At 35.7% G+C, this 26,145-nt stretch overlaps 1 protein-coding gene across 15 annotated transcripts in view; it reads left to right on the top strand.

Moving 5' to 3' along the window:
- Positions 1 to 26,145, top strand: part of LOC111568381 (disks large homolog 1) — a 165,380-nt gene that overhangs the window by 31,261 nt on the left and 107,974 nt on the right. For 8 of the 15 annotated variants that reach the window (XM_035948030.2, XM_035948029.2, XM_035948028.2 and 5 more), the window contains exon 4: positions 5,077 to 5,148. The exons of 6 other annotated variants lie outside the window; for them this stretch is intronic. In XM_035948030.2, coding sequence (XP_035803923.1) covers positions 5,077 to 5,148 — 72 coding nt within the window. Of the gene's footprint in view, positions 1 to 5,076; positions 5,149 to 11,727; positions 12,056 to 26,145 lie in introns of those variants that run through there. One more of the 15 variants, XM_023270020.3, reaches the window with a different exon arrangement.

The raw sequence follows: 26,145 nt of genomic DNA, 5'->3' as shown, positions 1-26,145 counted from the left end.
CCTAAAATTCACCAAATTAAGACTCATGAATGAAATAAAATTCACCAAATTAAGACTCATTAACAAAATAAAATTCACCAAATTAAGACTCATTAACAAAATAAAATTCACCAAATTAAGATTCATTAGCGACCTAAAATTCTCCAAATGATAGCTGCAACAAGAAGCCCCAAAATTTTTCATTTTTTACAGAATCTGTTTATTGCGAATCATTTATGTATGGCAACATTTTGAAACTATATGTGTAGAATAAAGTGATTTTTGATGGAATATCTTGATTTTTAAGCCTAGACTTGAAGTCATGGATGATAATTTGTTGAGTTTCTGAATGATAAATGGTGTAAGTTTGGTGCTTTTGTTTTAATTTTTTTTTTTTAAGATTTCAAACGGGCTTTGGAGGGTTAAAATGGCAGCAGGAACTTCAAAAAGAAGTCTTTGTATCCACATTTTATCTCTCTGTCATCACAGAAGTCTGAGATCTAGAAGAAGCGATTTAAAGAAGCGGTAACAAAGTTCAGTTTAGTGAAATAAAAGATAAACATTCTGTTTTCTGTGGATGAATCTTACCGTCAGTGGGGCTTCTTTCATTGCTCCATAATCCCGTGTTTTCATAACAGTTTATGGGATTAGCCAGAAATTGGAACATAATCCACCGAATGTTATTTTCTGTCCTTGTATGAAATTGAATTTTAAGGCTAAAGTTTGTGGAGGAAGCGGCAGCAAACAGCTGGCGTCTGGTTCAGCGCTCAGACTCCGGGGAACCGAACGGACTTCTCGGTATGAAAACGTCCAGATTAGAGCCTCTCATGTCTCCGAGGCGGTTGGAGGTTATGTTTTTGAACACTGACGGTATTTCGTTGCCTCGTGTAAACAAATGTACAGCCCAGCAGGCTTTTAGTTTGGAGCATCGTGCTGCAGACTGACTTTAAAACACTGTGGATGTTCTCAGTCATCCAGGTCATGATAAGTCTCAAGCAAGCATAAATTATGGCAACTGGACTAACCTCGTGTGAGTCGAAAACGTTTCACCTCTCATCCAAGAGGTCTCATCCAAAAGAACTGAAGAAGCCTCTTGGATGAGAGGTGAAACGTTTTCGACTCACACGAGGTTAGTCCAGTTGCCATAATTTATGCTTGCTTGAGACTTTAAAACACCTTACTGGGGTTTTACAGCCGTTTACTGTGTGCTGATGGAAGCTGTAACCGATAGATGCTAACAACAGCTTCCTGAGGACTTTGGTTTTAGCCACAACTTACACAGACTGACTTGAGAACTAACTAGAGAGCTGCTGCATCAACTGGTCTCAATTTATATTGTATTAAAACACTAGAAAATGGTGGAATCTGCATTTTTCTCAGAAATGTGCACCAATTTCAAGGGTTATGGATGTTTTTGGACATGGTATGTTGAGTAAAAATAGCTAAAATAATTTGTTGACGTGTCGAACCAAGTTTCTTACTGGTCTTTCGTTGCTCGATTTATTCATTTCTCAAGCCCATAATTGTCCTATATTAGAAGGCAACTGGAACTTTTTAGTTCTTAAAGATGTTTTGTCTTCATCCGAGACTCTTCCTCAGTTGTAATTGAATTTTGGGGAGTTCAAAGTATTTATTCTTTATTCCCCCAAATGACTCAAGACTAGTTAACAACCAGGATTTAGGGGAACCAGGACTAGTTAAGGCCTCGAAACTCGCATGACTCGAGACAACCGGTCAGACCTCAACAACCTGAAACTTACATGATTGAAGGCGCATTAGTGACCTAAAATTCACCAAATTAAGACTCATTAATGACCGAAAATTCACCAAATGATTGATGCCAACAACAGGTTTCTGAAGACTTTGGTTTTAGCCACAACTTGAGAACTGACTAGAGAATTGCTGCATCAGCTGCTCTCAGTTTATGTTGTATTTAAACAATGGTGGAATCTGCATTTTTCTCAAAATTGTGCACCAATTTCAAGGGTTATGGATGTTTTTGGACGTGGTACGTTTAGCAAAAATAGCTAAAATTATTTGTTGACAAGTTGAGTGAAGTGTCTTACTGGTCTTTCGTTGCTCAATTTGTTTTCTTGGAATTTAGTTCATTTCTCAAGCTCTGATTTCCCTGATAAATTACCCAAGACTCATTAACCACCTGGATTTAGGGGAACCAGGACTAGTTAAGACCACAAAACTCGCATGACTCGAGACAACCAGTCAGACCTCAACAACCTGAAACTTACATGATTGAAGGCATATTCATGACCTAAAATTCACCAAATTAAGACTCATTAATGAACTAAAATTCACTGAATTAAGACTTATTTTATGACATGAAGCTTGAATGAATCAATACTCATTAAAGACTTAACACTTGGATGAATTAAGACTCATTAATGACCTAAAATACACTAAATTAAGGCTCATTAATGACCTAAAATTCACATTACGATAGATGCCAACAGCATTTTTTAGCTACGACTTGTTTACCAGTTTATGTTGTCTTAGAACGCTCTAGAAATTGTTGGAATCTGCATTTTTCTCAAAAATGTGCACCAATTTCAAGGGTTCTGAATGTTGCTAGATGTCGTATTTAGGTAAAAATGTAGAAACAGTTCTAATTATTCATCCACATCTCTCCTATGATGTCTTTTGTTGCTTATTTATGTCAGAAAAACTCATCTGTCAGCTATAAATTCACTGTAAGTTAAATTTTGCCGTCGCTAATGTGTTTTGCATGTACGTAAACATGATGTCCACCCATGTGTGACGGTTACATGATGGTTTTTGCTTCTGTCATTCGAGCTAGGCTAACGGTTTCCCTGTGTTTGTAGCATTTGTGATAAGCTAAGCTAAACGTGTCCTGGATTCATGCTTTGTGCAGATAGAAGCCATTAAACCGACCCCTGTGGGCCTTTTCTGTTTTATTTCCCTCCGTCTGATGGAGTCAGGAGCTCCCTGCTGTACTGCTTTTGCTTCAGGACGAGCGTTTCCTTGTTGAGTGAAGGTTTTTTTTCTTTTTCGTTGGCTTCATCACGTTCCCAGACCATGACAGAGCAGCAGCTGAGTCACGCCGGTCCTCATCACAGCTGCAGGTTTCTGTGTTTTGTAGCCAGATGTGGGTCTCCTTGGTGTGAAGGTTTGCTTTACCAGTTTGAGTGCCAGATGACGAGTTTTATCCTCCGCATTCAGCCATGTTTGGTTCTGGGGTCGGCAGATTTTAGCCGTCCACTCTGAAATGCCTCTATATCGGACTGTTTGCCTTCAAAGTTCAACACAAATTGAATTAAAATAAAGATCTTCTGTCGTCGCGGTGTTACAAAAGACTAAAATTTGTGATTTTTTTTTTTCAATGTCAGTTAATTTGTCATTTATTTTCTTGGTTAATCAATTTGTTTCTTGGTCTATAAATTGCCGCAAATGGTGAAAATTCCCCCTCAGTGTTTTCCAAAGCCCATGATGAATAGTCTTATCTTGTCCAGAACAGTTTACTTTAATATAGGAGGAAAGAAATCTGATTTTTATTCTTTATACCATCAGATTACATGATTCTCGTTAACAGCCTGGACGTACATGAATCAGGACTTGTTAAGTTTTACAAGTTGAGCCTCATCAACAAACCAAAACTCACATTAATCAAGGATCATCAATGACCTGAAATTTGCTGAATTAAGGCTCATTATTGCTCAAAGATTTACCTAATTAAAGCTCATCCATGACCCCGAACTTCCATAAATTGATGTAAAATTCAGAGAAATAGGGCTCGTTAAGGACCTAAAATTTACATTAATTAAATTTTATAAATGACCTGAAACTTAAATGAATGTAGGCTCATTAATTATTTAAAATTAACCAAGTTCAGGCTCATTCTTGAACTGAAACTTACGTAACTTAAGGCTATTTAATGACCCAAAGTTAGGTTCAACAATGATCTGAAACGTACATAAATTTAGTCTTTTTTTAAACCTAAAATTTGCTGAATTAAGGCACATTAATGAACTAAAATCCACCAAATCAAGGCAGAATTTGACCTGAAACTTACATGAATTAAGGCTAATTAATGACTAATTTAGAATAGTTTATGACTTGGATACTTGGATAAATTAAACCTTAATTACCTGAAATTCATCTAATTAAGGCCCATTAATGACCTGAAACTTACACGAATCAAGGCTTTTTTTTTTTTTTATAAACCTAAAATCCACTATAGTAAGACTTATTTTTGACCTAAAATTTATACAGTTTAGGCTAATCAAGACCCAAAACTTACATAAATTAAGCCTTATTAATTGCATGAAATTCCCCAAATTCAGACCCATTAGTAACCTAAAACATAGATAAATTAAAATTCATTAAAGACCTCGAACTTAGATAAATTAAGCCCAATTAATTACCGACAATTCACCAAATTATAACTCATTAATAATTGGAAATGCACATACATTAAACCCTATTAATAATTGCCTAAAATTCACCAACTTAAGACTCATTAATGACCTAAAATTCACCAAATTAAGACTCATTAATGACCTAAAATTCACCAAATTAAGACTCATTAATGACCTAAAATTCACCAAATAAAGGCCATTAGTGAAATAAAATTCACCAAATTAAGGCTCATTAATGACCTAAAATTCACCAAATTAAGGCTCATTAATGAAATAAAATTCACCAAATTAAGGCTAATTAATGACCTGAATCTCACATGAATCAAGGTTTTTTAACAGCCGGAGACTCTCCTGAGTTGAGGTGTTAATGTTGGTTAAACTGATTTATAATTACTGATAAATGGTGTCACAGACTCCTTGTTCTCTTTAAATATTACTGTTGTAGCTTAACATGGATTCATTCACTTTTCTTTCAACTGAACCAGTTTATTTGTGGTTTGAGAATCCAGCAAATTCCTTGAGACACTCCTGGAATTGCGATGGAAGCGTTGTTCTTTATTTGTGATAAACTCTCCTCATCTGGCACCGACCCAGACAGGATGTTCAGATTCAGTTTGTGTTATTTTCCAGCTGCTGTGTTGTTTGCATTGAACGCCTTCTCTTTCTTCCCTCTTTCTCTGACTGTAAATCACGTCGTCCTCCGTAGGACTCCCCCCTCCTAAATGAAATCCTGCACACGTTGGCCCAGGCCAAGCGCCGGCCCGGCCTCCATCCTCAAGTAAGTACCGGACCGCTGCTGTTGGTGGGGGGGTGTCCACCTTCGCCGCATGCCCCATCAGAACTCATGTGCTTTGGACCATCCAGGGGCTCTGGGTCCAGGGTCGGGGGTCCGGTTGGCCCAGAACCGCCTCGAGGTGTCGCCGTGGTTACGTAGATCTGGAGTCCGAACGAAGCGAAACCAGAGAAGAAATCTGACAAACGGCCGAGATAATAACACATTTCTCTGTTGGTTTATATTAACATTTCGAAACTAAATCAGTCATCGTCACAAATTCTTCATTTATGAAGTTTAATATCAATTTTTTTCTTAGAAGAATCAGGACTCGTTCAGGCCCCAAACAACCAGAGTTTTAAAAGTCAAGACTCTTCAGCAAAACAGGCCTTAATCAAAGTTTATGTACTACCTAAAATTCACAGAATTAAAGCTCATTAGTGACCTGAAACTTCCTTGAATTAAGACTCATTAATGGCGGAAAATTCGTACAAATATGGCCTGTTAATGAACTAAAACTTATGTTAATTAAAGCTAATTAATTACTACAATTCACCCACCCGAGGCTCATTAATGACCCAAAACTTACATGAATTCAAGCTCTTTAAAGACCCCAAGCTTAGATATATTAAGCCTTATTAATTATGTAAAATTCATCAAATTAAGGCTCATTAATGACCTCAGATTTACTGAATCAAAGCTCATTAATTCACAGAAATAAGGCTCATCAATAACCCAAAACTTACATGAATTGAAGCTCATTAAAGATCTCAAACTTAGATGCAGTAAGCCTTATTACTGACCTAAAATTCACCGAATTAAGGCTCATTAATGACCTAAAATTCATACAAATGTGTCTTGATAATAAACTAACTTATATTAATTAAGGCTTATTGATGACTGAAAGTTCACCCACTTAAAGCTCTTCAACAACTCAAAACTTACATGAATTGACGTTCAAGACCTCAAACTAAGATACATTAAGCCTCATTAATTACTGAAAATTCACCAAATTAGACTTTCTAAGATGTCTGACTTTCTGATAATTCCTTAGTTTGTTAGGGTAAAATCTGGAAATGGCAAAAAACAACAACAAAACGACCAAAGAACCAGCCACCTAGACGACTGGGATCCTCATTAATTCAACAAAACGCTAAAGTTACATAACAGTAGACCGGCAGTTACCAAGTTCTACGAGGTAAAATTACAGTTTTTTTTTCTATGGAATCTGGTGGCTTTGCTGGCAGGAACGTAACTGCTTCAATTCCCAGTGAAAATATGTGACTTCGGTGTTGTAACATGTTAGTTTTATGTTTCAACATATTAATTTGTTTTGTCAGACAGCAGTAGACCATCAATTTCCATGATCTCTGAGGTAAAATGACTGTTTTTGTCAATGGACTCTGGTAGCTTTAAACAGAAGGATGTAAAGGGTTCGGTTTCCTGTATTATTGTGTCTGTTTTTTTGTGTTTCAACACATTATTTTATGTCCTAATTAACATGTTAAAACATCAGAGTCACATGATAACACAAGAAAGTACAGCTCCTAAGTCCTTCTATTTAAAGCCACCAGACTCCATTGACAAAATCAGTAATTTTACCTCCCAACACTTGGTAGTTGGTCTACTTCTGTGTAACTTTGGTGTTTTAATCTACAAATTTGTATTCTAGCTAAGTCAGACAGTAGATCGTCAAATTGATGCTCTACTGCTGTCTGATTTTGTTAGAATATGTTCTGGGAGGTAAAAATGACTGTTTTTGTCAATGGGGTCTGGTAGGTTTAAACAAAAGGATGTAAAAGTTTCAGTTTCATGTATTATTGTGAGTTTTTTTTGTGTCTTAACACATTAATTTCTATCCTAATTTACTTATTAAAACACCAAAGTCGCACAATTTCATGGGGGATTGAAACTGTTATGTTCCTTCTATTTAAAGCCAACAACTCCACTGACAAAAGCAGCAGTTTTACCTGGTAGAACGTGGTAGTTGATAGTCTACTTGTTTCTGATTTTGGCGTATTAACTCATTTATTTGTATCTTTACTAACTTCTGAAAACACCAAAATTACACAGCAGTAGACCATCAATTTCCACATTCTTTGAGGTAAAATTACCGATTTTGTCAATTGAATCTGGTGGGTTCAAAGCTTCTAGACTCCATTGACAAAATCACTAACTTTACCTCATAGAACTTAAGAGTTGCTCATCAAACGCTGTGTGATTTTGGTGTTTTACCACCTTCGTTTGAATCTACAGAGGCCAAATTTATTCACTCCACAGCAGCTAATGGAAGCAACTAATTCTAAATTTTGCGACGTCTCAAAAGTTCGCTTTAATTTGACTCTTATATGGAAACAGGTCTTCTTTTATACTACAGATGCTACAGATCTGATCAGAACCTTTAGTTTCTACTGGTTAAATAATCTTCCTCCTCGGCAGGACTTCTTCTCTGGTTTTATATTTTTTAAGCTGTTAGACCGTTATGACGGCGACACCTTGAGGCGGTCTGTGGTGGGTTCAGGGGTCATGGGTCATCGTGCTTCATTCATGTTGTCGGTCTGAACAGTACACCTCCTGTCCTCAGAGCTGAAGGGTTGATAACGCGAACAGCTGGTAAAGATGTCAAATAATACATTCCTGCATCTTTTCCCCTTAATTTTAGGTTTTCATCCAACAGTAAATATGGTGAAAGGTTCGTGATGGAATAATGTTGACTTGTGGTTTAATTTTATGTAAAGTGGTTCCAAATTTCATAATTTCACAAATATTTTGGCTAAATAATTTGTTGAATTGTAAATAATCAAGCTAAACTTCACAGATATTAATAAAAATAGATTATTACCACTTTTTAATTGTAACTTTAAAAGGATGATCAGATAATTTCTGGATTTTCTGAAAATGGAGAAATCTACAGCAACACAAAGGAGCCAAAATAACTAGAAATGTAATCATTACTGTTATTTAACTTTTAACACTCAGTCGCCAATGTAGAGCTGAGTTTATTTAGTTTGAATTTTTAAAAAGAAGTTATTTCCAGATTAATTAAATTAAATTAATTAAATTAAATTAAATTAAAATCCACTGTGTTGATTCCAAACTCTTAAATTTTATTGAGAGAATTTAACATTATTATTATTATTATTATTATTATAATAGATATTATTATTATCACTATTGTTATTATTGTTATTGCTATTACTGTTATTATTATGATCATTATTGCTATTACAGTTTTTATTATTATTATTGTTATTATTATTGCTATTATTATTTTTATTATTAATACTATTATATTTCGCTTAGCTTGATTTTTTAAAATTTGGAATTTAAAATCTTCTGGAACACAAATTCAAATAGATTAAAAAAAGACCTGTATGCAGTTTGTGTTTATCCACAGACAGACTTTTAGGATAAATGTGTAGTTTTATAAAAATAAATCAGTATTTTTTGATTTGATTTTCCATCTGATTAGAACTGAGGAAGCTGTTAAACCAAACCAGGCGTCTGTTTAGTGGAATAATCTATAAAAACCAAAAAACAAACCCCATTGTGACGCTTTAGCTGCAGCTTTATCCAACCTGAATGAAACTAAAGTAAAACGTCTGACCTCCAGCCGGACCGGGATCCGGACCCTGGACTAGTCCACGACTCGGAGCGACTGGAGCTGTACTGAGGTTCAGGACCTTCATGGTGGTGGTTCATGTGGATTTAAGTTGTGGTTTTTGGTTTTAATTTTATTTGTGCAGGTTAAAGTCGGTTTCCTGTTTGTGTTTTCATGCTGTCGCTGCTCCGGTCATCCTCACATCTGCTCACATTTTTAAGTTCCTGAGCTGGAATAAGCTTGTTACAGGTTGTTCAGACGACTGTCTTTTACACTAAACACCATGTTGTTGTTTTTTTTTTTTTTTTTTTTTTTTTTTAACTGTGCACAGCCACGACCCCTTTATGCAGAATCCCACAGCGGATCTTAATGAGACGTCATCCGGCTCTTCAAACTAACGTCTGATTCATCTCAGGTCAACAAACGGAGCTGATCCTTTTACAGATTTAACTTCCTGGAGCTCTTCGCGCTGCAACATTAAAAACCTTCAAAAAGCCACAAAGACTGAATCCCATTAATAAGCAGCACCGAGTGAAAGATTTAGACCCTCTAGATCAGGGGTGTCAAACTCATTCTAGTCCAGTTTGAGCTCCAGTGACCAGTAAAGTCACAGCATAATAACCTGTAAATAACCACAACTCCTAGTAGTTCATTTGTTTTAGTCCACAAATGTTCACATTAAAGTAATTATCCTTTTACAAAACATCATGAACGACCTGAAATTTATGAAGAAAAATTAAAAAAAGAACAGTTTTACTTTATGATCAAAATGACAAAAGTCAGACAAAAAAAGGCAAAAAGCAACAAAAATGAGACAAGTGACACGAAACAAAACAAAAACAACAAAAAATCAGAAGAAAAATTTGCAAAGCGAAAAAAAGATGCAAAATGACAACAAACACAAGCGAGACAAAAAAATACAATACGACAAAAATGATACATAAAACAGCGAGTAAAGCAAAACACAAAAAGACAAAAATAAGAAAAAAAACACTAGCAATACAAAAAGGAAACAAAATGACAAAAACATGAGACAAACATAAGTCGGACAAAAAAAACCCTAAAACAAGTCAAAATATTACAAAAATGAGACTCAAAATAACAAAAGAACAATCGCTTTTCTTAGAGTGACACTGCCTGCAGTTCAGTCGACAAAAAGGGAATTTCAAATTTTTTACAGAATTGGATTAGAGCTAACCGATTATTTTTAGCAGATTTAATTGTTTATTTTAATGCGAGACATGCAGAATAAAGCTAATTTGGTGATATATTGCGATTTTAAACTCGGATTTAGTCATTTTTAGAAATTTATCCATTTATTTTTAACAAGATTGAGTTCAAAAATAAAATGATTTTGATAAAATGTCAAGATTTCAAGGTCAGATTTGGTTGCGCTTTCGGTTAAGCTAAGATGAGTAGTTCGAAAGACCGTCGTAAAGTTGGATATCTGACGATTCATTTCAGTTTCTGGATAGCAAGTGGGGTCATCATTGAGATTTATTCATTTATTTTAACCAGAGACATGCAGGATTGCGTGATTTTGGTGAAATGTTGCGATTTTAAACTCGTATTCGGTTACGTTTTCCAATTAAACAACAGATGAGTATTTTGCTCACTGTCATAAAGTTGGATATCTGACTATTCACTGCTGGGAAACGGTGTCGTCATCGACGTTTGTTCATTTATTTTTTAAAAGAACAGACAACCGGCCTGGTGTTTCTTTCGGGGTCGGATGGGTTGAGGAGCATCAGGTTTTTCCGGGGTGCGAGCCGCCGCTTACATCACTTCCTGTGTTGTGTAAGCGGGGCTGAAACATGCCATATGACGGCTGTGACACAGCAGCCACATGACGGATTCAAGGAACTGTGAATTATTCAAACTTGTGATTCCCACTCGCCCACGCTGCCTCGACTCCTGCTGCTGCGACGCTCTTCCTCCTCCTCCTCCTCCTCCTCCTCCTCGGCCATTTGGCGTTGACTCACATGTAATCAGAGTCGGTGTTTTTAAAGGTGTAGCGTCTGAATCAGGACAAAAGCTGCTGCAGCTCTGATGAACATTAAAGATCAAATCCAGTTCACAGGTTTCATTTATCAAACAAAAGCGTCTCTGATGTGACATTTTTCTGCTTTTTTTCCTTCTAAATTGAATAAATTTCAATTTCTGTCTGTTTCTTGGGCGTCTGGAGCTCTCAGTTTGGATGTTTTTCACAATAAATCGACACTTTAAAGAGGAAAGGAGGATTGACTTCCATTTTTGTGATTCTTGGACGACAAAATGTTCATTTTGAACCATTTGTTATTAAAACTGAAGCTAACTGGCAGATTATTATGAAAATTTACAGCCCTGATGCACCTTTATAGTCAATATATGGTGCTCTTGTGTTGCAAAACAAGCATATTAGTTTGTACCTGAACTGATAAATTAATGATTAAGTTCTCCGCCGAACATTTTCTCCATTTATTGATCAGTTTGTTTGGTCAGAAAATGGTGAAAAACGTCCGAAACCCAAAGATGTTCAGTTTACCGCCAGAAAATATTCACATTTAAGAACATCTGGGACCTTTTCTCCTTAAAAACTCCATTAAAATAGTTTTAATCAATTAGTTTATTTTTAAATTTAGCTAATAATGGTGTTTGGATGCAGCAGAAAGTGATTTTGTGTCTAATGTTTGGTCTTTTTACACCTGAAAGTTCTACATTTAAATCATAATTTTATTAAATTAAAGGTAAAAGTATTAATACTAAGTCATTTTTGATTAACGGCAGTTATTTCTGATGATTTTGTGATTATTTACTGGCTGTTGAGGTATTTTCAAACCATTTTTATTCAATCAGGTATACAGTGTTGCGTTCCATGGAAATGTGGAAATCCGTGTTTTTTGCAGATGAAACGCATTAGAGTAGGCACATTTAATTTAAAAAAATAGATGTAATGGATAAGGCGTTTGTGGTTAGGTTTAAACTGTTGTAACATCGCGAAGAAATGTTTTTTAAAAAATAATTCCGCTTGTTTTAGTCGTCAGCGCGGCGGGTTTCAAAGAGCCAAGTTTTCCCGCAGCGCCTGAACGCGGCCTGAGTCAGTGGTGAGCGGGGATCGGTGCGTCCTGCCGCCGCTCAGCTCCGGATCCCGGGACGAAGGAGCTCCGGGGGCGGGATGAGGCGGCTCTCCGGTGAACAGCAGACCCTCCGCGGCCGGTAGGACGGTCGTGAATGTAACGGCACCCGGGAGCCGGACCCACCGAGGCGGGGACATGAGATGCTGATGCTGGCGGGCTCCGAACCATGGACTGCATCTGTATCGTCACGACTAAGGTAACGGCGGGAAACGGCGCCTAAATCCGCCGCGCACGAACACCGGAGTCGGTGTTTTTCCTCCGCCGGGAGTCGGTGTTTAATTCGGCGTGTGTGAAACATTCGGCTTTGGACTTAATCCGGTTAAAAATCTACTTTTTTGTGCGCGTCGCCGCTGGTCCCCAACGGAAGCGCGCGGCTGATCAAAGCGGCCGGTGGCGACTTAAAACATTAAAAAAGTGAACTCTGAAATCTATTTTCTAATTATTAATTAAGCCGAATTGTAAATTAAACTGCCGAGTTCTGAATTATGTTGAGTTTGTTTCTTAAATTTACATGATTTTACAAAGAAATGCAGAATTGCTTAATTTCGACTTTTCTTAATGGGAATTTGGCGTTACGTTTTCAGCTTATTAAACTGCCATTTTTATTGTTTTTATTTACCAACAGCAGAGAGGGGTTCGTTCACTGTGAGCTATTGCATTGGATTGATTAACAAGTGTATTGATTACTGATGAAGATAATGATCAGCTGATTGGTTTCACTGTTAAACATGACGTTTTTTTTTATTTTTTAATGTTAGAAGCGGCTGATAAAACTGTATTGCTGACTGATGTGTATTTCCTTCCTGGCTACTGAGTTGATTGTGCACCTTTCAGACCAGTTAGGAGACTAAAACCACATTCTGCAGCTGTTATCTCTTGGAAAACCTGGAAATTCCCCATTAGTTTCCAGAAGACGCTAAAGTGAAACGTTCTGGGAAATAAATGCACCTCATGGGGGAGGAAATGTTTGAATCTTTCAGTGTGTTTCTTTTGCTGGATATTAATTTTGCAGGAATCGATAAGTGTGCTAAGCATGTCAAGCTCCGTGGTCGGCTTAAATATTTAAAAGTTACCCCTAAAACATCCTGGAAACAAACCTGGAAAATCAGATATATTATTGAAAGCCTTCAGGTAATATTTTGGCACTAATTAATGCTGCCTGTCAGGTTTGTGCATCACATTTTTGCATTTTTGTATTGGTTAAAAGAGACTGAAACAGGCACTTAGTTGGGTTTTTACAGACTGATTAAATCAGACCTATAATTAATAATACAAGCAGTAATAATTCAGTTTTAGTTCCATTCCTGAAGCAGTTTAGACACTTATGTCCTCTTTTGAGTTAGAATTTTTGCGTTTTATCAGATTTTAAATTCTCTAAAGTGTGTTGCAGAAGAAAACAACTTGTGAAAATGAGCTTAAAACACTAAAGAAAGACTCCGAGCCAGTGGCCGGTTGTGTTGGTATGTTGTTGAAATGAAACTTACATTTTGACATCTTATTGAAACCCTCAGGTTATATTTTGGCACTAATTAATGCTGCTTCTCAGGTTTGTGCATAACATGTTTGCATTTTTTATTGATTAAAAGAGAATGAAACGGGCATTTAGATGGGTTTTTGTAGACATAATGATTAAATCAGCTCTATAATTATTACTATAAGCAGCAATAATTCAATTTAGGTTCCAATCCTGGAGCATTTTTGTTTCTAAATGAGGTCTGAGTTTAAATTATTGTGTTTTATCACATTTTAAAGACTCCAAAGTGTGTCGCAGAATTAAACAACCTGTAAAAATGAGCTTATGATGCATTTGTTTCACTAAAAACACTAAAGAAAGACTTGGAGTCAGTGGCAGGTTGTGTTGTTTTGCTGAAATGTGAATTTTAAAGCTTCTCACTGCTCTCGAACGCTGCTCTGGCAGAACGTGACCTTTTGTGTTGATATTTGCAGAATCCGTGTTTGAAGATCAAACTCTCACCGTCCAGAAGTTTAAGTTTCACGCTGGTCGACCTTTAACGGTATCGGATTTTATTTATTTTTTTGTCTTTTCCTGTTGGTGCGTTTTGGAATCTCCTCCGTTTTAAAGCTTCGCAGCGTTTGTGATTAACGCCGACATTTTGAGGCTGTTTTTTGTGTACGGTTGCCACAGTTACCGGCGTTATTCTGGTCCGCGGTGGGAATAAAAAGCTGGCAGTTTGTTGACAGACTGCGTTCTGAAACTGCAGACTGACTGTCCTCAGAGAATCGGTCCGACCCTGAAATGTCAGTCAAAAAATAAAATAAAAAAAATCGACAAAATGACTCAATTTATCAGCGGGGAACCATCCGATCTGAGCTTAAAGTCGCCACATTTCTTCAGAGTCACTCATTTAAAAAATCTGCCAAAAATGCATCGTTTACTGTAAACAGATTCTGTAAAAAAGTAAAAATTCTGCACTTTTTGGCACAACTGAGAACCCAAAACTGTTTCAACTGAGAAAAACAGATATGTTATGAAAAATAAGAGTTTTCAGATTAGAATAGAAATGAATATGGACACAAATAAGAAAGTAAATAGTAAAATATCTGAAGCAAGAGGAGCCGCCGTTTATTTTGTCAAGGTTGGAAACACCTGAGGGACGTGAGTAGTTCGAGGACCATCATAAATTGGACATCTGACTATCCAGTGCCGATAAATGGAGTCGTCATTGAGATTTATTTATTTACTTTAACTAGAGACAGACAGAATAAAGCGATTTTGGTGAAATAGTATGAATTTAGGCTCGGGTTCGGTTGTGTTTTCCAATGAATAGTTTGAGGGTCGCCGTAAAGTTGGAAATCTGAATATTCAGTGCAGTTTTATTGAAATGTGTTCATTTATTTTAACAGGAGACACGCAGAATAAAGCTATTTTGGTGAAATATTACAATTTTAAGCTCGGATTCGGTTGTGTTTTCCGATGAGTAGCTCCAGGGCCGACGTAAAGTTGGATATCTGACAATTCAGTACAATTTTATTGAGATTTTTTCATTAATTTTAACAGAAGACACGCAGAATAACACAGTTTTGGTGAAAAGTCGTGATTTTAAGCTTGGATTCAGCTACAGATGAGTAGTTTAAGGACCATCATGTAGTTGGATATCTGACCATCCAGTTCAGTTTCTGGCTAACAAATGCTGTCATAATTGAGATTTATTAATTTACTTTAACAAGAGACTTACAGAATAAAGCGATTTTGGTGAAATATTCCGATATTAAGCTCAGATTCGATTGTGTTTTCCAATCAGGCTGCAGATGAGTAGCTCAAGGACCGTTGTGAAGCTGGATATCTGACTATCCAGTGCTGGTAAACGGTGTCATCCTTGAGATTTATTCATTTATTCTAACAAGAATCCCGTAAAATATAGCGATTTTGGTGAAATGTCGTGATTTTAAGCTTAAATTCAGTTTTGTTTTCCGATTACACTACAGATGAGTAGTTCAAGGACTGTCATAAAGTTGGATATCTGACTATCCAGTGGTGATAAATGGTGTCATCATTGAGATTTAGTCATTTATTTAAATTCTGGGAACAGGTCGCTTGCATTGCTTTTATTTTTTAGAGCGACACTGCCTGCAGTTCAGCTGAAAACAGGGAATTTTTAGTTTTACAGAATCCGATTAGGGTGAACTATTTATTTTTGCAAATTTATTTATTTACTTTAACGAGAGACGCGCAAAATGAAACCATTTTAATGAAATACTACGATTTTCAGCTTGGATTCGGTTACGTTTTCCGATTTAATTACAGATGTGTAGTTCAAGGACCGTTGTAAAGTTGGATATCTGACTATCCAGTGCTGGTAAACGTTGTCATCACTGAGATTTATTCATTTATTTTAACACGAGACACGCGGAATAACATGGTTTTGGTGAAATGTGGTGATTTTTAATTCTGTTGGTTTGTAAAAATAAATTTGCAAATAAATTCAGATTTTTTCTTTTTTTTTTTTTAATGATTGACACAGGCTGTCACCAATCACCTGGCCGCACAGAAAGAATAAAACTTTTAATTTAATAGCTGGCGGAGTCTGCGCGGTGTTTTATTTTGAAATGGCAAATGTCTAGATCGTCTTCCTGCTACTTCCGTCTAGCGTCTGTATCGCTTTCACTTTATTTTATGGTGTAAATAAAGGTCGTAAACTGCTGATTTTTGCCGTTTTATCTGTTTTAAACGACACAGAAAACGTTTCTTCGTTCTCTCTCCTTCTAGTTTTGGTTGTTCAGTTTAAAAAGAGCTGCAGGATTTTATTTTTCGGGGAAAAAAAACAGCTCCGAGTTCAGGGGTTAAACTCTTAGCGTTAGCATTAGCTTCGGCTAGCGGCTCTGTGCACCGCGGAGCCGCTAATCCTGCAGGAGCTAATGGACTGAAATCCTGTTTCCTGTCTGTGTTTATCTGAGAGGCTCAGCGGTCGTAACGTTAATGCGGTGATGTTTATTTAGTGGACAGCTGCAGGGGGATTTGGACGGTCGGAAATCGACTCCTGAAGCTTCAGGTTTAACCGTAAATTAGCAAAATAGACCAGATTAGCAACTTAACGGCTCTGGATCCGGTAAACGCAGCGGTCGACGGTTCGATTCCCAGCCCTTCAACAGCACCTGAACGCAACATTTTACCTTTTAAATGTCCTTAAATTCACCAAAGTACAACTCAATCGTCACAGCAAACCAAGAAACTGTCATAATTTGGACACTTTGCTGCTTTCTGTTGAGTTTTTTCCTGCAGAGATTCATTTTTCTGCACTAAAATCCAAAGGGACAGAAAGAAAAGAACCGAGAATTAAAAGGAAACTAGTTGTTTTTAACCAGATTTATTAATTGGGGTTTAATTTTTGCACAATTACGTTTTCTTTTTGACATTTTTGCCCATCAAATGAAAATAATTCAAAGACAAAGTGAGACTGTCTTTGTCTCTCATTAGAAACAAGGTCGTAATCACACATTATTAAGTATTAGTTAATGTTGTTGACTTAACAGATAATTAACAGAAACCAGCTGCTGCAGTAATTAACCAGTTATTAGTTGCTTTTAAAGACATTCTCTGCTTCTTTTCTCCCCATATGTGATGCTAAATTGAATATTTTTTGATTTTTCGACAAGAGCCTGTAGCTATTTTGATAATAAATTAATTGATTTGAGTAACTTCTGAAGATAAAATTTCTAAAATGTGAATATTTATCAGTTTTGTTTCTCCTCAATGACCATAAACTGAATATCTTCTTCTCAGGTTTTAGGAAACACTGATTTTCTGACATTTTATCAGAATTAGAAACTGATTGAGCGATGAATTTGGAGCCTTAAATCCGACTTTTGCTGCATTTTGAGTGAAGCAGCAGCTTTTCTGTAGAATTATAACACTAGCTAAAATAAAATATAAATTTTACCTGGAAAATGGCTTCACACTGACTGGTGCAGCGGGGCTCTGGTCAAACATCCATTTATTTACCCGTTTAATTTATAGCAGACGTGTCAAACTCATTTTAGTTCAGGTTCCACATTCAGTCCAGTTTGATCTCCAGAGACCAGTAAAATCACAGCATAGTAACCTATAAATAACCACAACTCTTGATGGTTCCTTTGTTGTAGTGCAAAAAAAGTTAATTTTGAAAATGTTCACGTTTAAGGAATTATCTTTTTACCAAACATCATGAACAACCTGAATTTTCTAAAGAAAAATAAATTCAATTTCAGCAACATTCAGCCTCAGTTTATCATTGAGACATTACAACTTCCAAATTACAGAGTGTCGACAAAGGAACACAACATTTAGTCATCTGGAACTGAACGATATAGTATTTTACTTTATGATCAAAACAACAAAGGTAAGACAAAAGTCAGACCAAAAAAACTACAAAAACAAGACAACATATAACAAAAGCGAGACACAAAATGACAAAAGTGATGCAAACGACACACAGCAGAACAAAGAGAAAAAATTAGAAAACAAAAGACACAAACAAGACCAAAAAAAAACAAAAACAGGAATAAAATGACAAAAAACAGACAAAAAAAACACAAAACAGCCAAAAAAACGAATAAAACGAAACACAAAATGACAAAAATAAGACTAAAACACAAGAGACAAAAAGGAAACACAAAATGACAAAAACGAAAAACAGAGCGACAAAACATGAGACAAACGACAGTCAGAAAAAAAGACAATGAACCACAAAAAACAAGAAAAATATTACAGAAATGAGACACAAAATGACATCAGAACAATCTAGTATTTTACTTTATGATCAAAACAACTTGTCATGGTTTAGTCATTATTTTAAATTTATAGTTTTACTAATTTACAATCTGCAGTTAATGTCTTCTCTGGAATTTTTACACTTTGAGGGCTGGATTGGACCCTTTTTTGGCCCGCGGGCCGCATGTTTGGCACCCCTGCTATAAAATATTTTTAAAAAAAAAAAAAATTTGAAAAGAGCTTTCTGATAAACAAGTTGAACAGTTTCAAATTGTAGTTTCAGATATGTAACTTAAAAGCTGTATTTAGACTCCAGGTGACAAATTACTGGAGGCGGAACTTCTTTAGTTTACAGAAATAAAAATTTATTAAACACATTCCAAAACATAAATACAACAGAAAATTGTTTTAAAAATCTGATTAAAGCTTATTTTTTCTATGGTTTCAGCTGTTTAATGATTGATTTGTGTTTCTTGTTAAGCGGATGGGGATTCGAACCCACGGCCTCCCCGCTGTGTTTTCCCTGCAGACGAGGCGTTGCAGGTGCAGCCCGCTGTGTGTTTGTAGGGCAGCGCCTCGGCGTTGCGACTATTTTCGGCGCCTTATTAAGCTCCGAGAGGCAGCAGGAACCAAACAGTCTAAATTTACAGCGGCAGACGGATCAGGACTCATCCAGACGTCTCAACACAAACGTCACGTGACAAAGTTTGTACCGGCTGCAGCGGCAACGTCGCCGCAGGACCGATAGTGATCCAATTACACAACATATCACAGAGCAGCGAGGCTTTAAGTCTGACTGGAGTTTAATCAGTGTTTTTACTTCATCTTACAATCAGCTGCTAAGAAACTGATCAGTGTAATCAATCAATCAGTCAATCAATAGAACAATAATAACCTTTATGTAATATTTTTCATAATTGAGCTTACAGAGTGCTACATGTAATAGCAAAACAAAACTAAAAGTAATAAAAACATTAGAATTTCAAAGACATTGAAGCACAACAACACAGTTTAAAAAGAAAATATTTAGAAGAAATAAATAAGATATGGTTCACATGGAAATTATGACTCAAATAAATCATGAATGAAATGGAAAAAATATTTTAGTAATCCTAAAATGTCTGTTTTTGACTTACTAAATCGTTGTCTTTTTGAAAACGAATATGTATTAAATTTGATTTCTGGATTGTTTGTCAAGATGTTTGAAGATTTCATCACTAATATAGTTTTTAGCTCTATCAAGAATATTTCTATAAAATTATGCCAATTTCACAGATGAAACACTAATGGCTTCTCTGTATTTTTATTTTTTAACAGAATATTGTGCTAAACTTTGTTATTTTTGGTGAATTTTCTATTGATACATGTAGAATAAAGTTATTTTGATTGGGGATGTCGATAAAGGCAGTTTTCAACTGATCTAACCCAAAGCTTGATTGTTTGTTTGCATCCATTCTCGCAAATTTAAATGATTTTCAGCAAAAATGCAGTTTTGTTAATTGATAATTGACACATTCTTCCTTTTCTGACATGTTATTGGGCCCAAAAGATTCCTGTTTCTGATGCCACCTGTATGTCAGAAGGTATCCTGGTTAATCCTGGTTAATCCTGATTAGTGTTTGAGTTCTGGGCGGAGGTCATTAAGCTTCACAAAAGTCTTTGTCATGGTGCCCCTTTAACAGCAAAACCCCAACATACAGTGCTATCGGTAGCTACTAAATAATAAATTGCTTGGATTTGATCCAGGACAAAAACACTTGATTGTAGGATCGCTAATTTTGATTTTAGTCTGCACATTATTTCTGTTTCTAGTTATAAATGATGTCAGTTTACTGTGTTTTTTTTTTTAAAGATGAGAAGCTTTTCAAACCTTCCAGTGAATTATTGGGTTCAGATGGTTAAATGCAGCCGTGAGATCCAATCAGAAAGCAATTTTTCAGCAGCTCACGTGACTTCACTCTAGACATTTATACCTTTCTGACACTTTATTGGACTCTTTTCTTATGACACTGGGATTTCGGAAATTGTTCTTGTTAATCTCGTCTTGATTCAGTAAATGAGTTCTTTTCAGGGGTCATTAAGCATCACGGAAGTCTTTGTCATGGTGCCCCTTTAACAGCTAAACTTGTTTCTGGCTGATAAATGGTGATGTTTAGTGTTCTTTCTTACCAGCCTTTCAAACCTTCAGTGATTTGTTGGGTTCGGATGGTTAAATAGCTTTGAGATCCAATCAGAAGACGTCTTTAATGGGTCACATGACGTCAGGTGTGAGAGCTACAGGGTTGAGATGTGGTCGAGCTGCTTGTCTCTTGTTGAAGCTTTGTGGTTTGAAGTGATGTGACGGTGGAGTGTTTGTGGTGGAGTTTGGCTGCAGACGGTTCAGTTGCAGCTTCACTCTCCATGTTTCTTTGACCTGAATAACGCTGAGCTGTAGTTTCACACTGAGCACAGCTGAACGTGTCGGGATGCTGCTGCGACTGCAGAGTTTCTTTTTCTTTTTTTTTCTTTTCAAGCAGCGCTGACCACAAACACACAGACGGATGAAGACAGAACAAACACCAAAGCAGGAAGCTAAAACACTTACAGACACATGTTTAGCTGCTTCATCTGGTTTATTTCTACCTGATGTACTGCCCATTAGTGTGGCTTTGCACCGTTTACCTCAATGTTTAGCAATTAGTATGAGCTCCCTGCAGCTTTCTAAAGGTAGATGATGTTTACCTGATCCTTTTAATCATTTGTTTATTGAGTCTTAAAGGACGAGCTGAATTTAGCCAACACTTAGCCAACTGGATCAGCTTTTACTGAGCAGATGGAGAGCTTAGCATCTCAGTCTTTACTTCCACAAACATGATCTCCAGATGTTTCTCAGAGCTGCAGGTTCATTGGTTGAAATTCCATCTGGCTTCCAATCAACAGTTTTCCTCCTCAGTCGGTATAATTTCTCCAAGATTTCCTTTGTACCTACAGTACCTGGTGGAACTCCATTAACTGATGAATCTGAAGAAGAAGTCGTGCACATCAGAAAACATATTGTAGATTAGCTACAGTACCTGGCGGGTACTAAAGCTAATCTATCATGTACACGAGGTCCTCGACTTACGCCGGAGTTCCGTTCCCACGGATCGACGTTTTCACCATAAGTCGGAACTCTGGCAAAAATGTAAACAAAACCGTTACGTGCATCACGATATCGATGAGTTCTTTGGAAAAGTCATGACCACCAACGATTTTCATGCATGTATGAATCATTTTACAAGAAGATAACAGAATATGTTCCACTTTTTTTTTTTTTTACAAGAGTCTGACTTACATCTGGGAGCCATAGTGAAGGACAAAAAGTTAGTGAATGTAGCACAATCCAAGGTGGTGTACAACCAGAGAATGGAAACAAAGCCGTCTTATAGCGCCGCGTGACGACGTGTTCATCCGCTACGCTTGCCAGCTAGTTCCACGTAACCAGTTCTGATGTAACGATGAAATGCCGTAGGTCGAGGACGTCGTAAACCGAGGACCTGCTGTACTTGTTTCCTGTCTTGTGACTACAGGTGTTGAGAGTAATTTTCAGTCATTGTTTGGTTTTCATTTATTCATAAAAATAGGAAAATGTAGTGCTGCAATAAGAGATCAATTCTCAGATATTTTTCTAATCGTTGACTGTTTATTTAAGCAAAAAACCACAAAAAACTGTATGTACACCAAAACAAGCGATCTAAATAATCCTCTTTCTGCTCTTAGAAACTGTTCTGTTGTATTTTACGCACCGAATCAACCAGCAGATTTATCAGTAAGGACATTTTTCAGCCTTACCTGTCTTTCTCAGTGACTTGTTTTCTTCAAAATATAGAAATTAAATCTATAACAACGGTTTGGGATGCAGCTGGAGGTTAAAGGGGAAATCAGAAATGAATCAGAGAACGACCGTAAACAAATCCTGCGGAGGGCCGAGCCGATCAGCAGCTACCTGCGGAAGTTTACTTTCTGTTTTGTTTGGTTCCAGCTCTGAAGGTTAATGAGCTTCAGCAGGACTCGGCTTTATTATTCCAGGCTGTTGATACACGAACTGGTCTCGGCTCTGATCAGCGGCTCGTCGGCCCTCCAGGGAAACGTGACTTAATTATTTATATTAATTACAGCCGGGTCGCTGAAGGCGGCGGTGAGCTATCGGCTGCTGTCACATATGGTTTCATAAATGTGTTTTAAAAGGACTTTAATGAAATGGCAAACATGACTGAGCTCTTAGGTCTTATTTTACGTCCTACATTACATTTTAAATCAGCATTTTACGTCTAATTTAGACTACATTGTTTGTAACTCAGTATTTACGTTTTTTTCCTCTTTAGCTTTTCTCATTTGTGTAGATTTTAATTTATTTAAAAATGCAATCAGATACAAATTCCATTTGATCTCAACTTTTACGGTTTATTAGTTATTTAAGTAATTGTTTAGCATAATTAATGTGAATACAATTTCAATTGCATAATTCTAATTTTATTTTAGTTCATTATGGATTTCGTACACAATAAATGAGCAAAAATGGAGACCTTTAAATTAAGAAAAATATAATTTAAACACAAAAAGTCACTTAAAAAAATAGACTTAAAAAGCAGATTTTTATAAATGTAGAAATATTGTAAATATTTTATTTATATGTATGTTTTTCTGTTATGTTAAATATTTTTCTTGTCATAATATTAACTTTAAATTTGTAAAATTTAATGAATCTATTTTTTATTTTTTTATTCTCCCTACTCTAGTTTTGTCTAGTTTGCACAGTCTTCAAAAAATACAATATCGAAGTGATTTTTATTCTTAATATTAGATTTTTTAAAAAATTTGTTTTTTTTTTTGCATAATTTCACTTTTGTAAATATACATTTTTCTCAATATCAGATTTATTTCAATTTGAAATGTTATTTTCAGGTTTCTTAATTATTTCTTAAGAATATAATTTTATTTCTACATTTGTAAAAGTATTTTTTTTCAATCTAATAGTATATAGTTTGTGTTGTATTTTAATTAAAAATTATAAAATTTTCCGATGTGTATGTATGTATGTATTTCAAAATTATTTCGTATTTTAAATTAATTTAAAATGTTTCTTCTTATGTCTTAATTTAGTATTATGTTGAAATTATTTTTATTTTTTCCTAAAAGTTTTTTATGAACTTTTCTGTTGTCAAACATTTTTTTTTAATAAAGCATCAAAAGCAGTTTTATAAATCTAGAGATAAAAATTATACCATGGAAAAATACTTAAATAGAAAATGAAATAAAACTGATACCCAAATAAAATTCTGATTGCAAAAGGAAAATTAGACAGGATTAAATAGTAAATCTAAATAAAATGTATGAGAAAGTTTGATGTAACAAAAAACTGAATTTAAAAAGTAAAAACTTCATAAAATACTTTTAATTTTAATTGAGACACGGTTAACAAAACAAAACCTAGAAATTAGGCAAAATGTGAAATTATACTAAAATACTGTCACTAAAATAAAGATGGATTTACAAAGTCAGTTTCATAAATATAGAGCTAAAAAAAATTACCTGATGGATAACTACTTAAATACAAAATGTAGTAAAACTGGTACTGAAATATTGGGGGAAAGGAATTTGAATTAAATAATACAAAATGAAATAAAATAAATTTGAAAAATTAATTAAAACATGTTTACTTTGATTTAAAAACAGTAATCAAAAATAAAATAATAAATAAAATAATAAATAAAATTAAATGTTATTAAAAAGGTGAGAAGTGAAAGCATAATAAAATATTGTTACTAAAATAAAAATAAATTTACAAAACCAATTCTATAAATCTGGAGAAAACATATGATGGAGAAATACTTGAAATTCCAACTGCAAAAAGAAAATTACACATTATTAAATAAAAATTTACAGTATACTTAAATTTACAGGATACTTGAATTAAAACAAAGCAAGAATGAAAATAAAATACAGACACTGAAATAATAATGAAAAAACTAATAAAACAGTTTTAAAAAATTTAAAAAGGCGAATATAATATGAAATAACAGACGTTTTTTTTTTGTAAAAACACAAACTATAAAATTTATTTCCACTATTTTCAATTTTTTAACCACTACATTAATTCCTAAATTAATAAAGTGATTGATAATGCATTTATTTATTATTATTATGTATTATTTCCTGTCTGCTCGTACGAAGGTGTGTTGGTTTTTAGTTTTCCTCCAGTCGGTGCAGCAGAGGAACCTCGTGACGATCTGCAGCTTGCAGCAGAAACTTTAGCGAGTCTCAGCGGTGGACCTGCTCCGGCCGACGTGGAGAATTTAAATAGCTCAGCGTGCTGCAAGAGGCTGATGTGCCCCGGAGGCTGACACGAGCCAAGAGGGGCAACCAGGCGTGCAAAACGAGCGCACACATAGACACACAGCCGGACACGCTGGCGTAGAAACACACCGAGAGTCGCTGCCAGCAGACTGCAGGGAGAACAGAAGGAGAGGTTAGCGAGGAGCAGGAACAGAGAGGATGCTGGGAAGGCGTGGGCCGGGCGCTCTTATGAAAACACAGGAAGGTGGAGACGGAGGGAAAATTGGCTTTTTGTTTGGCGTGTCGTCTGGATGCCGCCACCTTCGACCTCCCGCGGCGTTGTGGAGTTAAATCGGCAGGTTTCTGGTGGGAGTTTTCTAATAAATCTATGATGAATCGAGCAAAATCACATTCGTGGACGGTTGTTTAGTAGCAAAATCTGACTTTTTATCTTAAACCATCACTAAGTCGAGCTATTAACATGAAAGTACTTTGGTTCATGAGCAAATACCTGCAAAAATACAGCTGTGAGTTGGATTTGTTAATAATTTATTCAATTATAAATATCTTAGCTGGTAAGGAAGAAGAAGGTCATGCATAGTTTAAACTATCTAAAATATATGACTGGGTAATAAGAAAAAGAAGGTCATGCATGACGGAAAATTTTTTACAGATAAGCTGCAGTACCTGGCGAGTACTGCAGCTAATCTGTAATATATTTAATGTGGAAAAACTTTGGTTTATGAGCAAATATCTGCAAAACTACAGCTTTGAGTTTAGATTAATTGTTATTAGTTTATTCAATTATAAATATCTTAGCTGGTAAGGAAGAAGAAGGTCACGCATGTTAGATTAAAAATTTAAAATATATTATTGGGTAATAAGAAGAAGGTCGTGAATGTCAGAAAATGTAATGCAGATTATCTATGGTACCTGGTGGAACCCCATTAACTGATAAATCTGAAGAAAGAAGGTCGTGCACATTAGAAACTACATTGTAGATTAGCTGCGGCACCTGGTGGGCACTGCATGTAATTGTTAATAGTTTAAGCAATTGAAAATACATTGTTGGGTAAATTGGAAATTTTTTTTTTTGATCAGAAATTCATTCAAATGCTTATTCACATCTACAGATTTTTAGTATTATTTCACATTAGACATATATATTCAGTTTGTTTTTGTATTTTTTTCTGCATTTTTATATATTTCAATAATTTAAAAAAGTTGTCAAAAAATTTTAAATATTTAAGACTTTCGGTGAAGAAGCAGCCTGAAGAATCGCTACGATCTTCAGTATCTAACAAAGAATTCAAATATTTATACCTAAGGATTTAACAAATTTTCTTTAAATTTCATCAGTTTTATTTAGAGCTGAAGTAATTCGATTGCTAAAATTCCTCGAGGCAAAATTCTCTGAATCGAGACTTCATTTAATCAACTACATGCTAGACCCTAGGTCATGAAATGGCAGACGGCGGTCCGAGGCTGGACCCAGACTTCATTCAATACAAACCGGGTCCTTGAATTTGACGGGAGGCTTCCATTTTAACCAGCGCAGCTTTTCTGTTGTTTACGGCAGGAGTGACCAACCAGGCAACGGTCTAAACAGTTGTCTAAACTAGCCGTCGGTGAACTAAAACAGGGACAGATTCAGCTGCTGCACAGATTATTTCTCGCCTCAAATGTTTTCAGAAATACTTTTCCCTGAAGTGTTTTTGGTCACGTGACCACGTAGTGACCCAGTGTTGCTCGAGCGCTGCCATGTAACAATATAGTGTCCCGCT

The sequence above is a fragment of the Amphiprion ocellaris genome, chromosome 10 (genome assembly GCF_022539595.1).
Source record: "Amphiprion ocellaris isolate individual 3 ecotype Okinawa chromosome 10, ASM2253959v1, whole genome shotgun sequence".
Taxonomy (NCBI): domain Eukaryota; kingdom Metazoa; phylum Chordata; class Actinopteri; family Pomacentridae; genus Amphiprion; species Amphiprion ocellaris.
This window is presented reverse-complemented; position numbering and strand designations above follow the sequence as displayed.